Source organism: Berghia stephanieae, chromosome 15 (genome assembly GCF_034508935.2).
Source record: "Berghia stephanieae isolate SIO BIC M18660-M18661 chromosome 15, UCSD_Bste_1.3, whole genome shotgun sequence".
Taxonomy (NCBI): domain Eukaryota; kingdom Metazoa; phylum Mollusca; class Gastropoda; order Nudibranchia; family Aeolidiidae; genus Berghia; species Berghia stephanieae.
The window spans coordinates 16,449,979-16,462,478 of record NC_088374.1 but is presented as its reverse complement, the minus strand read 5'-3'; the positions used below and the strand labels follow the sequence as shown (position 1 = coordinate 16,462,478).

At 36.3% G+C, this 12,500-nt stretch overlaps 1 protein-coding gene across 1 annotated transcript in view; it reads right to left on the bottom strand.

Annotated features, from left to right (window-relative positions):
* Positions 1-12,500, bottom strand: part of LOC144960782 (uncharacterized) — a 30,368-nt gene that overhangs the window by 11,517 nt on the left and 6,351 nt on the right. The window contains exons 6-8 of the mRNA XM_078894125.1: positions 10,398-10,510; positions 7,211-7,384; positions 2,754-2,826 (exon numbers count right to left, since the gene is read on the bottom strand). Of these exons, the coding sequence (XP_078750251.1) occupies positions 2,754-2,826; positions 7,211-7,384; positions 10,398-10,510 (360 nt within the window). The remainder of the gene's footprint in view (positions 1-2,753; positions 2,827-7,210; positions 7,385-10,397; positions 10,511-12,500) is intronic.

Genomic DNA, 12,500 nt, shown 5'->3' with positions numbered 1-12,500 from the left:
AACTTTAAATTGATAGTAGTTGTAGTAGTAGTATCGTTCGGCTACATTTCTATGTTCAAGGTATCAATCCAGGTTCTGAAGTCATCATCACATTTGTTGATGGTTTCAAATGTCCCTTCAAGTTTTGTCTCTGGGCAATCTAGTACGAGGTGGTTTGCATCTTGTGGTGCTTGGTTGCACTTTGGGCATGTTGGCGATTCTTGGGGCCCCCATTTGTGCATGTTGGCAGCTGTTCTAGTATGTTTTGACCGTAGTCTATTTGCAGCTACCCAGTATTTTCTTGGTTGATCCTGTAGACCTGGGAGACTTTTACAGGGATCTTCAATTAGTTCCCCTCCTGTTGGTTTATTCCTTTTCCATTCCTCGCACCAGGCTTCTTGCGTGTTGTAGTTTTCTTTCTTTGATAGGTAGAAAGGTGAACGAGATTTTAGTCTTGATGTTGGGGGCGCAGTTTTGTATATGGTTTGCAAAGGAGTTCCAATATCTTCTTTAGCTCTGGATATCCATTTCTGTGTTGCATCCTCTCTCCTCAAGTGGGTGGTGCTATAGCGCTCATGACTGGCAGCCATTGTGTTGGAGTTGATTTCAGGCATCCAGTTACTATTCGCATCGAGTCTCTTAGTTTCGCATCAACAAGGTTTGTATGGGCACTTCTCGTCCAAACAGGAGCACAATATTCTGCCACACTGTAGCGAAGGGCCAGGGTTGATGTTCTGAGAAGAGTTTGCGATGCCCCCCATGTTGTTCCTGGCAGTTTTCTGAGTAGACAATTTCGTTTCCCTATCTTTCTTGCTGTACCCTTAAGATGGGTTCTATAGGTCAGCCGTCTATCCAGTGTCACTCCGAGGTATTTTGGATTTTGATCAGTTGGTAGTGCTGTATCATCAATCTTGATCATCAGTTTTCGTTTTGATTCCCTGTTGTTAAGATGAAATGCAGTTGCAACAGTTTTGTCGTATTCATTTTTAAATACCACCTGTCAAAATACCTTTTCATGGCCGTGTCTTTGCTAAGCGTTGTTTCTATATCTTCCCAGTTTCTTGATTGGTATGCTAAGGCCCAGTCATCTGCATATCCTAGTTTTGTGGAAGTTGTTTGAGGCATGTCGCTTATGTAGACGTTAAACAATGCTGGTGCTAAGACTGAGCCTTGTGGTACTCCATTTTTTTATTTTTCTGACTTTGCTGGTGTTGCCGCCAAGTACCACATGGAAATTTCTAGGTCCTGTCATGAAGAGAGCAGTTTCAAGATTTTTCTGCATGGAATTATTTTTGCAAGTTTCAGCATCAAGCCACCAGTCCACACTGTGTCACACGCAGCGGAGAGATCAATAAACACTGTGCCTGTTTTTAATTTCTTTTCAAATCCATTTTCAATTAAGGAGGTGAGGGCAAGGACCTGCTCGGTTGTGTATCTATTTCGTTGAAACCCTGCCTGTTCAATTGGGATTATAGGATTCAAGTAAGGAGTTATTCTTGTTAATATTATTTTTTCTAGTGGTTTGTAGAGGCAACATAGTAGAGAGATGGTTCTATAGCTAGATGGCTCTGTTGCTGGTTTTCCTGGTTTGAGGATGGCTATAACTCTAGCATGTTTCCATGTTTGTGGGTATCTTCCTTTGTTAAGTATGTCAGACATTACGGCTGCCAACCAGTTCTTTGCGTTGTGTCCAAGGTGTGTTATCATATATATCTGGATATATCCATCGATCCCTGCTGCTTTTCCATTCTTCATACTTTTGATACCTTCGTGTATTTCTTCGTGACTGATTGGGAAGGTTCACATTGAGCCAGATGATGGGAGAGAGTCGAGAGTGTTTCTGTTTTCCTTGCGGATATTTTTTTCGAACATCTGATCTGGAACGTGTTGTCCGCGTTGCTTAATTTCTTGTGCCACAATATCTACGGACACGAGTGGAGCGGTTTTGGTTCCGTTGTTTTCAGGGTTAAGTTTCCTAATCAGTAGCCAAGCATGTTGACTCGAGTGTCTCATATCCAAGTTTTCTACTGTGTCAATTCATCTTTCTCTTCTGTCCTCTTGAAGGGTATTTAATAGCTGTTCTGCTACATCCTGGTCTTGGTTTTTTTTTCATATGGTTCGAGAAGTTTTTCACTCGCGTCTGACCAGCATGGATTGTGCCACAGTCTGACTCCTCTTGGGATGTATTTTTAGCACTTGTCAATATCAGTTTGCTAAATCTCTCTATGTTATCAGCCGATGATGGAATTTAAATTGATTATTTAAAATAACATGTGGAAGAAACGATATATTGGTGATCCAAAACAGAATGTGATAGCAACTTCAAATTGATGATTCACAAACATCTGCCAGCAATTTTTCTGATTGTCAATTTACAACTGTATAAGAAAACAAGATCTGATTGATGATTCACAGCAGAATTTGACATGAGTTTTCTTATTCAAATTTGTTTTATAAATCATAAAATTTATGTTAAAAAATATTTGTAAGGCTTTTATAAAAACAAAATTATGTATATAATATGTTGTTATTTCTTATTAGTTTGACTTTAACGATTTAATTTGTATGTTGGTGTAACATATCAGTAAAAAAAATTGATCACTGTCGGTAAGGAGATAATTAAACCAAATCCATAAAAGTATTCATTTATCAGAATTGCACTTATGTTACTAATGTACCGCCATGCATTCACCATTCTGGAGAGAGAAAATATCAGATTTTGGCTTTAAAAAAACAGTTGAAAACTAATCAAAGTATCTTTTGGTATTTATTACCTTTTTTGGCATTGTAGGTTGCTGGATCTTGGAAATCTATGCTGTATCGAACAGCTTTCGCGATGTGGTGACCCTATAAATTATAGAGGAAATACAAGATATAAATTCATGATTTCTATTGATCAAACCATGTCTTATAAGGCATAATACATTATGTGCGTAAGAGCTTATCAGTATAAGTAAGGAAAGGAGTAATTTATTTTCGCACAGACACCAACAACTGTCACATGCTTCCTAAAGAGGTATTTTTATATCTTCGATTCCGTATGAAAAAAAACAACAACAGTGGTTTAACATCTCTTTGCATGATGATGATGATGATGATAATAATAATAATAATAATAATAATAATAATAATAATAATAATAATAATAATAATAATAATAATAATAAATAAATGATAATAATAATAGTAATAATAATAATAATAATAATAATAATAATAATAATAATAATAATAATAATAATAATAATAATAATAATAATAATAATAATAATAATAATAATAATAATAATAATAATGAGATGATGATGATGATGATGGTGATGATGATGGTGATGATGGTGATGATAATGATGATGATTTAATAATAATAATAATAATAATAATAATAATAATAATAATAATAATAATAATAATAATAATAATAATAATAATAACAATAATAATAATAACAATACATTATTATATTTGTTGACTGCTCTTCCATACCACGAAGAGGTGTTTAGAGCGCTTTAAACGTTAAAAGTGCTGAAGATAAAACCATTCTTTGGATTAATGAAAACAGGTAAAAAAAATACGATTGTATCGACTTTACAACATCGCATGACTAGGTGAGTGATATTCACCTTGCTCAAGATAATGGCAGCAAATTGCATAAGAAACACATTAGATCGAACGATGTTGACGTCACTCAGGTCTTTATTATTGTTTCTCTTTTCTTTTTTTTTTTTTTTTGGCCATCCGTGTTTATGAGTAATTCTCACAAAACTGTATTAGCCAGACTATAAAAGTTCATGGTTACACATAGGTTTGTGTTTTGGTCAGTTATAGTTAAGGATGGCAATGTTGTGAGCTTCTTAGCCAAGCGCATACTATCTATAGAAAACGTGTAAAATAGCGTTAGGGGACAATTTAAACGCATCATTATGTGGACAGAACTTTTGGAACGCAGTAAAGATAGTTCGAAGATGACGTCACTGAGGTCTTTGTTATTGTTTTTTGCCATCCGCGTTTACTGAACTGTATTAACACGACGAGAAACGTTCATGGATACACACATTTTTGTGTGTTGGTCCGTTATACTTCCGGATGGCAATTTTATGAGCTTCTTAGCCAAGAGCAAACTATAGATAGTATGCGCTTGGCTAAGAAGCTCATAACATTGCCATCCGGAAGTTTAACGGGCCATCACACAAAACTGCGTGTATCCATGAACGTTTATAGTCAGGTTAATACAATTCAGCGAGCATTACTCGTAAACGCGGATGGCAAAAAACAATGACAAAGACCTGAGTGGCGTCATCTTCGAACTATCTATAGAGAAGACTATTACTGTCTACAACTTTTCAAGCTTATATCCGCCCGTCTGTGTGTGTTTGTGTGTGTTTGTATGTGTGTGTAATGGTGTGTGTTTGTGTGTGTATGTATGTAATGGTGTGTGTTTGTGTGTGTATGTGTGTGTAATGGTGTGTGTTTGTGTGTGTTTGTGTGTGTGTATGTGTGTGTAATGGTGTGTGTTTGTGTGTGTTTGTGTGTGTGTATGTGTGTAATGGTGTGTGTTTGTGTGTGTATGTATGTGTGTAATGGTGTGTGGAGGTGTGTGTTTGTGTGTGTGTATGTGTGTGTAATGGTGTGTGGAGGTGTATGTTTTAATTATTATTATTATTAATATTATTCGATTTTCCATTTTTTTGGGATGAATAAAGTATATCTTATCTGATCTTATCATATTACCATCAACGGCGAGAACGACAAAATCATTCGGGTTCACGAAAATAGCCTTTTCAAAACTGCGACATCAGCGGCCAAAGATATAGGACTAAGCATGCAAACTATTACCCGTCTCCTCAGACTTGTTGGTCTAACTGGGTACAGGCCAGCTATGTGTCTGATCTAAAGGGAACAACAACAATTAGAACAAATGGCTTGGGTTCCTGGTTACATTTTATTTGTTGGACGCAGGAGAAATTGGTGAAAGTTCTGATAAGTGATGAAGCAATATTCAAAGTAGATTCTTTGGACAGGAGACGACTGAATACTCTACAACAGTCGTAACGCCACTTCCTTCCTAATGACGCATGGTAACTTAGTAATACTGGCTCTAAACTATCGGAACAATGGCGGACGCCGTAATGAAATATTTCTCCGGCGAGCTTAAACGCCTATCCTGAGGGAAAAAAAAACCCATCAATTTGATCATGTTTTGACTTTTACACATTCTGATCACAAGGCATATGAAAAGGGAAAAAAGTTCTAGCCAGCATGAAGAATAAAAAGTAATGATTTTCTTTGTTTAGAACCAAGGTGGCCGCCGTTGCCGTTGGCGCGTGACATCAGACTACTGAATCCAATTGTCGTCGAGAAAATTAGCGTTCGGGTGAAAACAATGTGCAACTGTCAAAAATCGATGATGCGCTGTGGTTACTTTATGGGGTGGTATTTTGGACATATGTGAAGACGTACATGATAGTCTCGAAAAAAGGATAATGGAGGGAAGAATTGAAGGAAAGAGAGGCCGAGGAAGACAAAGGAAATCCTGGACAGATGGCATCAAGGAAGCTACAGGACGGCGCATGGCAGACTGTAACGAGGCTGCAATGGCCCGTGAAGGATGAAAGGCCATGACATCCGACCTCTGGAAAGAGATGGAACCCGGGTAAGTTTGGGCAATAGGATAGCACCGCTCATCAAAATTACCGGACGCCTTCAAGCACAAGATTTCATTGAGCAAATATTTCGACGTGCGACATTCTTTTCTCGTAAAACAATGTCTATGATATTGATCTGTTTATGCATGGCAACGCCCCAACGAACAGGGCCAAAATCACTCAAGACGTTCTTGTATAGCACATACGATATTCAGGCATTGCCTTGGTCAAGTATCAGCCTGTCAGGAACGCTTGGAGTTTGGTGGAAACAAACCCAGAAGTCTTGTATTGAATGCAGATGTTTGTTTGAAATGTCGAAAAACCCTCTCCTTACCACCTACAGCAAAATCGTCACATTTGTTACGAAATAATATAGCTTTTTTCTTATTCAGAATTATTGTGTACATCACAAACTTTGAAGAATGATCTTTGTTTGATTAATAAGAACAAAATGTTGATTTCTATAGAGCTTTTTTGAGTTTAAAGAATCATTTTTTCTGCTGTGTAAGCCTTTCATTTTGGGAAAATACTGAAAATGATCGGTAAGGAGAGAGTTAACCAAAGAATATATCCATGCTTTAATATCATTAATGACTCATTGAATCCAGGACTTGATGCAACATAAGATAAGATAAGATAAGATGAGATAAAATAAGATATACTTAATTGATCCTAAATGGAAATTATCACACTGTTACACATCGTTCGTCGTTATAAGAGAGCTAACGGCTCTCATACAAATACTAAACAACGCTACCTGACAGATTCAGTCAATGGAATTGTGAGTAAATTAATGTACAAAAAATTAAATTGTTAAAGGATTTTAAAAATATTCCTTTCTTGTAAACAAATTTCTATTTCTTTCGTTTGATTCAAGATTATTATTGCTAATTTCTTGTTATCATCAGTAACAAAAAATACAAATCCTTAATCGTTTGTGCACTAAATATCCGACAATAGCCGTCACTGCCTATGGCCAAATACTCATTCAAACAAAGTGATATACCCAAAGACACAATATAGTAATTAGAACTTTCAACGGTCACTATCACCCATCCATACATTGACATGACAACGCCTAAATAATCTTGACTTTTGTGACAAGAAGAGACATTCTCACCACTGAGACACGGTACCACCTTTTCCTTAGGTTGTAATTGCCTCTTAATCAGTGCGGCTATGTGGTCTAGTGGTATGACACTCGCTTTCGGATCGGAAGGTCCTGAGTTCGAGCCTCGCTCGGCGCATAGTTGAGTCCTTGGAGAAGGCTCTTAGCTTTACTCACATTCTCTCATCGTACTCAGGTGTAAAATGAGTACCTGGCCGTTAACAGCGTTGTCTCTGTCCCAAAAAATTGTAATATCGCCTGACAGGCGTCATGTCTCGTCCTTCATGTTATGTGTTGCTGTTGGCCAGGGACCCCTTGTAAAGCGCTTTGAGCAAGTTTAGTGGATATTGCGCTATATAAAAGCTCAAGTTTTTTTTTAAAAAATCATAATATAATGTATTGTCTTGATCTGTGTAATGCTCTGTCAGTTTCTAAATGTTTACAATCTAAAGATCTACCTTAGTTATAATAGACTTACCATATCGTTATGGACGGACACCTGGAACTGTGAGGTCTCCAGACTATGCTCTAGTTTAGACCATATGACGTCGTTTCCTGGCTCTGGAAATTCACTCTCTGAGCTACCCATTATAGACGGCTTGTCCAGGAGAGTGAATTGGACTCGAGTATACCCTTCGTCCGCAGGGGTCACCTGAACAAGAACGTGATGACGATGGTGATAATAATGATAATAATAATAATAATAATAATAATAATAATAATAATAATAATAATAATAATAATAATAATAATAATAATAATAATCGTCATCATCATCATCATCATCATCATCATCATCATCATCATCATCATCATCATCATCATCATCATCATCATCACCATTATCATCATCATCATCATCATCATCATCATCATCATCATCATCATCATCATCATCATCATCATCATCATCATCATTATCATCATCACCATCATCATCATCATCATCATCATCATCATCATCATCATCATCATCATCGTCATTATTATCATCATCATCATCATCATCATCATCATCATCATCAACATCATCATCAACATTATCATCATCATCATCATCATCATCATCATCATCATCATCATCATCATCATCATCATCATCAATATCATCATCATCACCATTATCATCATCATTATATGATAGAAAAGACAGAATTGGATTCATATATATTGTTTCTAGCATTTCCTTTGGGAAATAAACATGCGGGAAAATCCAATGAGTCATCAATCGTGCTTAATGATCTGCATGAAAAGTGATGACGTGCAGGGGCGGGCTGAATATGAAATAGCATCATGAAGCTTTTTACTCAACGGCCTTGAGTTCTGATCAATTATGTGAAACTTACAGTCACGTATGGCAATAATTTTAGAATTTTAGATTGCAGAGAACACGACATAGATGGAAAGAAATATATAAAGAAAGAAAGAAGTGAGATAGGACACTCATACCACTGGCGGTCGGTCAATAGAGCGAAGTTGTTTTGTGCCGCCCTATATTTTCCGTAGATTAGCATGTCAACCAAACAAAAAACTTCAATTTTACAATTTTGATAAAATTAAAAATTTAGCACATACTGCTTTTTGTTTTGAATTTAATATTTGATGACTCGTGCGTCGCTCCGCCAAGGTAGCGTCAAATCGGCACGTTTCATCTTTCCCCCCGTTGCCTGCGCGGGGTGACAATGAGCGGAGGGTGTGGTGTGGTGGGGAAGTTTTTTTTTTTGTTTATATGAGCCAGTCTTCGTTTGGCCGTCCTGTCCTTATCCTATACTCCGTTGTACCTTGAAGAAAGTTAGTTACTACTCCCCAATCTCCCTCCACCCTCCCTCCCCAACTAACTATTGTCTTTCACTGCTAAAATAATTAGGCCAAGACGGCCAATCTAGCGATGCATGCCCTGAGGTCCTACTTGGGATAAATTAAAACCATATCGGTTTTATCACTGAAAGAAGAGGCTTTGCTTCACTTAGATATACGGATGAAGAGAATGGCAATAAATATATATTTTATCATTGTTTGTTTTGCTTAAATATATATTAAATATAAAAAAGAACAGTAAACAAAGTATGCACCGAGAAGAGCCCCATGGTACTATAAATAAAAATCCCTGACGCCACGGAGTCCTTCATCCCCGCACACTCCCAACGATCCCTACTCAACTTGTATTGTGTGCATAATTATAAAGATGTCGCTGATTGTGTGTGAAGTTAACAAGTGCTTTGCGTTTGGAATTAAATGTGGATTTTTAAATTCTATTATTCTAAAGTTGTGTGTCATACCGTTAGTCGTTAGTATTCAGAGAAAAGTATTATCGCTGTTGTCATTGTTTATGAAACCTACCTGTTTTTATCTTGAATCATTTTATTTTAAAAAGTTATTTCTGTAATTTGTAACCAATCATGAATCATGTTGATTTTTTAATTGATAATCAATTCCGACACTTATCCCCTCAAGAGAAAATAGTGGTGAAAGATTTAGGTCCACACAAACCAGTGAATTTTAACTTAGTTTCTAACACTCCGAGGAGACAGCGATGATTGAATAATGATTATTTTTAAAATGTTGAATGGCTTACTGCCAGTGAAAGCCGTAAAACGCTTCATTGTTTTTATTGCTTGATTTTTGGTGATGTATGCTATAACGGACAACAGGAGGATTCAGTGATATTGCGCACATCTCTCAGGCACTGAAGAAACATTCTGAATCAAATAGCCATGTCACAGATGCTGTTAAATATAAACTTTTCAACGTTGTAGATATAAGAAATCAGTTGGAAACAGGACATGCTGCGTCTGTGAGTCGTTATAATGAACAGGTGAAAGTTACCAGACAAGTTTTGTCCAAGATAATTGATGCTCTTTTGTGAGTACGTCTCGTTAATATTCTAACACACACACACACACACACACACACATACACGCACACACAAATACACGCACATATATGCAAACAATTGCAATACCGCCCTCCACACACACACACACACATACACACATACACACACACACATACAAAGTAGGTCAAATTAAGTTAAATTAACTAGACCAATAAAATTTGATTCTGTGTTTCGGATTTGTGCCGCCTTAAATACAACGTGACCAACCGCCCCTGACTCATACACACACACATACACACACACACACACACACACACACACACAGAGAGAGAGAGAGAGAGAGAGAGAGAGAGAGAGAGATGGATAAGATGTAACATATCAAGAATAGAGAGATAATACGATAATGGTACAAAGGACATGGATATACATAAAATGAAAAGGAGGTAGAGAGTGAGAGAGAGAGAGAGAGAGAGAGAGAGAGAGAGAGAGAATGGTTAAGAAAAGGGAGAAACAATGATATGAGAAAGAGTGGGAAAGAATATCAGTTGCATATAACAGACAGAGACAGTTGTGGAGTGAAATAATTTGTGACCCACCGTATCGAAGCGGTATTATGTCGGGATCCACTCGGTTAGGGAATTGAATTCATAGCCACAAATATCCTACTTGGGTTTAATTTCTGTACGTTATGCTGGAGTATAAAGACTATTTCTTGCATTGCAAAAACTTCTAAGCTCCAATTTCTCATCAATCTATCTCTAAATTCACTTTTTGGGGTCTGAATCATCCCGACATAATACCGTTTTGAGACGGAGGGTCACATTTTTACCCTAAGTCCTGCCACACGGATGAGACTCAGTATACCCGAGTAGAGTAACATTGCAGTCCCAAAGGCAGCCTGGAAATCGTCTCGGTTTCTTGCATACAGTAGTTTATAGTGTCCTGGTATTGGTTCAAAATAGAGCAGATGTCATGTAAATAGTTGTGACCCAACGTCTCAAAACGGTATTATGTCGGGATAGACCAGATGCTAAAAAGTCAAATTATAGTTAAACTGGTCAAAAATATAAAGCATTGGTATTCAAGACAGTAAAATATGCTATTCCTTCTCCTCTATAAAGCAAACAAACTCAACTTAAGTCTGATATTTCTGGCTATAAATTACATTTTCACCATCTTAATCATCCCGACTTAATACCGTTTTGAGACGAGGGGTCACATTTAGGAACCAAAATAAGTAGATTACATAGTTGTAGTTGTTTTATTGGTAAAATAAATCGTTGTTCATAATGTCCTGGTATTGGTTCAAAATAATAATAATAATAATAATAATAATAATAATAATAATAATAATAATAATAATAATAATAATATAATAATAATAATAATAATAATAATAGATCTTTATTGTCCATAAATATGGCAATTTGTCATTTAGTTACACTTGTTATAACGTTAAACGATAACTGTAACATTGAACAGATATTTCACTCCTACTTATCTCTCTCTCTCTCTCTCTCTCTCTCTCTCTCTCTCTCTCTCTCTCTCTCTCTCTCTCTCTCTCTTTCTCTCTCTCTCTCTCTCTCTCTCTTCCTCTCTTTCTTTCACACGTGCGATATACACAACATAAGCATAAAGCAGATGTCATGTAAATATTTAGGAACCAAAATAAGTAGATTACATAGTTGTAGTTTTAAAGGTAAAAAACGTTGTTTATTCTAAACGACAAAGGTAAATAAATGTAACATAATAATATGTTTCAATCCAGTTGGAGATCTAGTCCTAAGCACCTAATTATCTTCTATTTCTGTTCCACCTCACCCTTCTTCTCCTCTTCCTCTTCTATTTTCTTATCCATCATTATTATTATTATCATCATCATCATAATCATCATCATCTTCATCATCATCATCATAATCATCATCATCATCATCCACAGCAGCAGCAGCAGCAGAATCCTTTTTCTTCTTCTTCTTCTTTTTCCTCTTCTTCTTCTTCTTCTTCTTCTTTTTCTTCTTCTTCTTCTTCTTCTTCTTCTTCTTCTTCTTCTTCTTCTTCTTCTTCTTCTTCTTCTTCTTCTTCTTATTCTCATCGCTTCTTAAACTTTTTAATGACTTGTTATGTAATGCTGATGCTAACAATATCAATGTATTATGCCTTTTAGATCTTTCAGCTGCCTCTGACACCATTGACCATGACATTTTGTTAAGAAGACTATAAAATACGTTCGGCATAAAAGGAATTGCCCTTAAATGGTTTACATCATATTTACAGGATCGATGGCAGACTGTCGTGGTGAATGGTGTTCATCAGAACAAGTTTTACTAAATTTGGAGTGCCACAAGGCTCTGTTCTTGGCCCTGTCCTTTTTACTGTATATATGCAGCCCCTTTCTAGTGTGATATCCAGATTCAATCTGAGTTATCATTTTTATGCAGATGATACGCAAATATATGATTCAGCACCCCTTAGTAATATACAGTTCTTAATACAACGAATTACGAGCTGTTTTAATGAGATTAAATCTTGGATGTACCACAATAAGTTAAAATTAAATGATAGTAAAACTGAGATTTTAATGTGTGGAAGGCCGAGTATCCTTAAACAGGCAATTAAATTACCTATTACTCTCGGAAAAAGCACAATAGAATTTTCAAATAAAGCAAAAAACCTCGGCGTCATCATTGATAAAGATCTTTCCATAACAAGCCACGTGAATAACACCATACAATCTATGTACATAGAAATTACAAAAATAAGCAAAATTCGTAATTTAATACCGAGGCATATAGCAGAACTTTTAATTAATTCCCTGGTTTTATTTATATTGGACAATTGTAACTCCCTTTGGGCGAATTTAGCTAAAGACAAAATTAGCAAACTTCAGGTTGCTCAAAATAACGCAGCCAGGCTCATTGTACGCAATAACAAA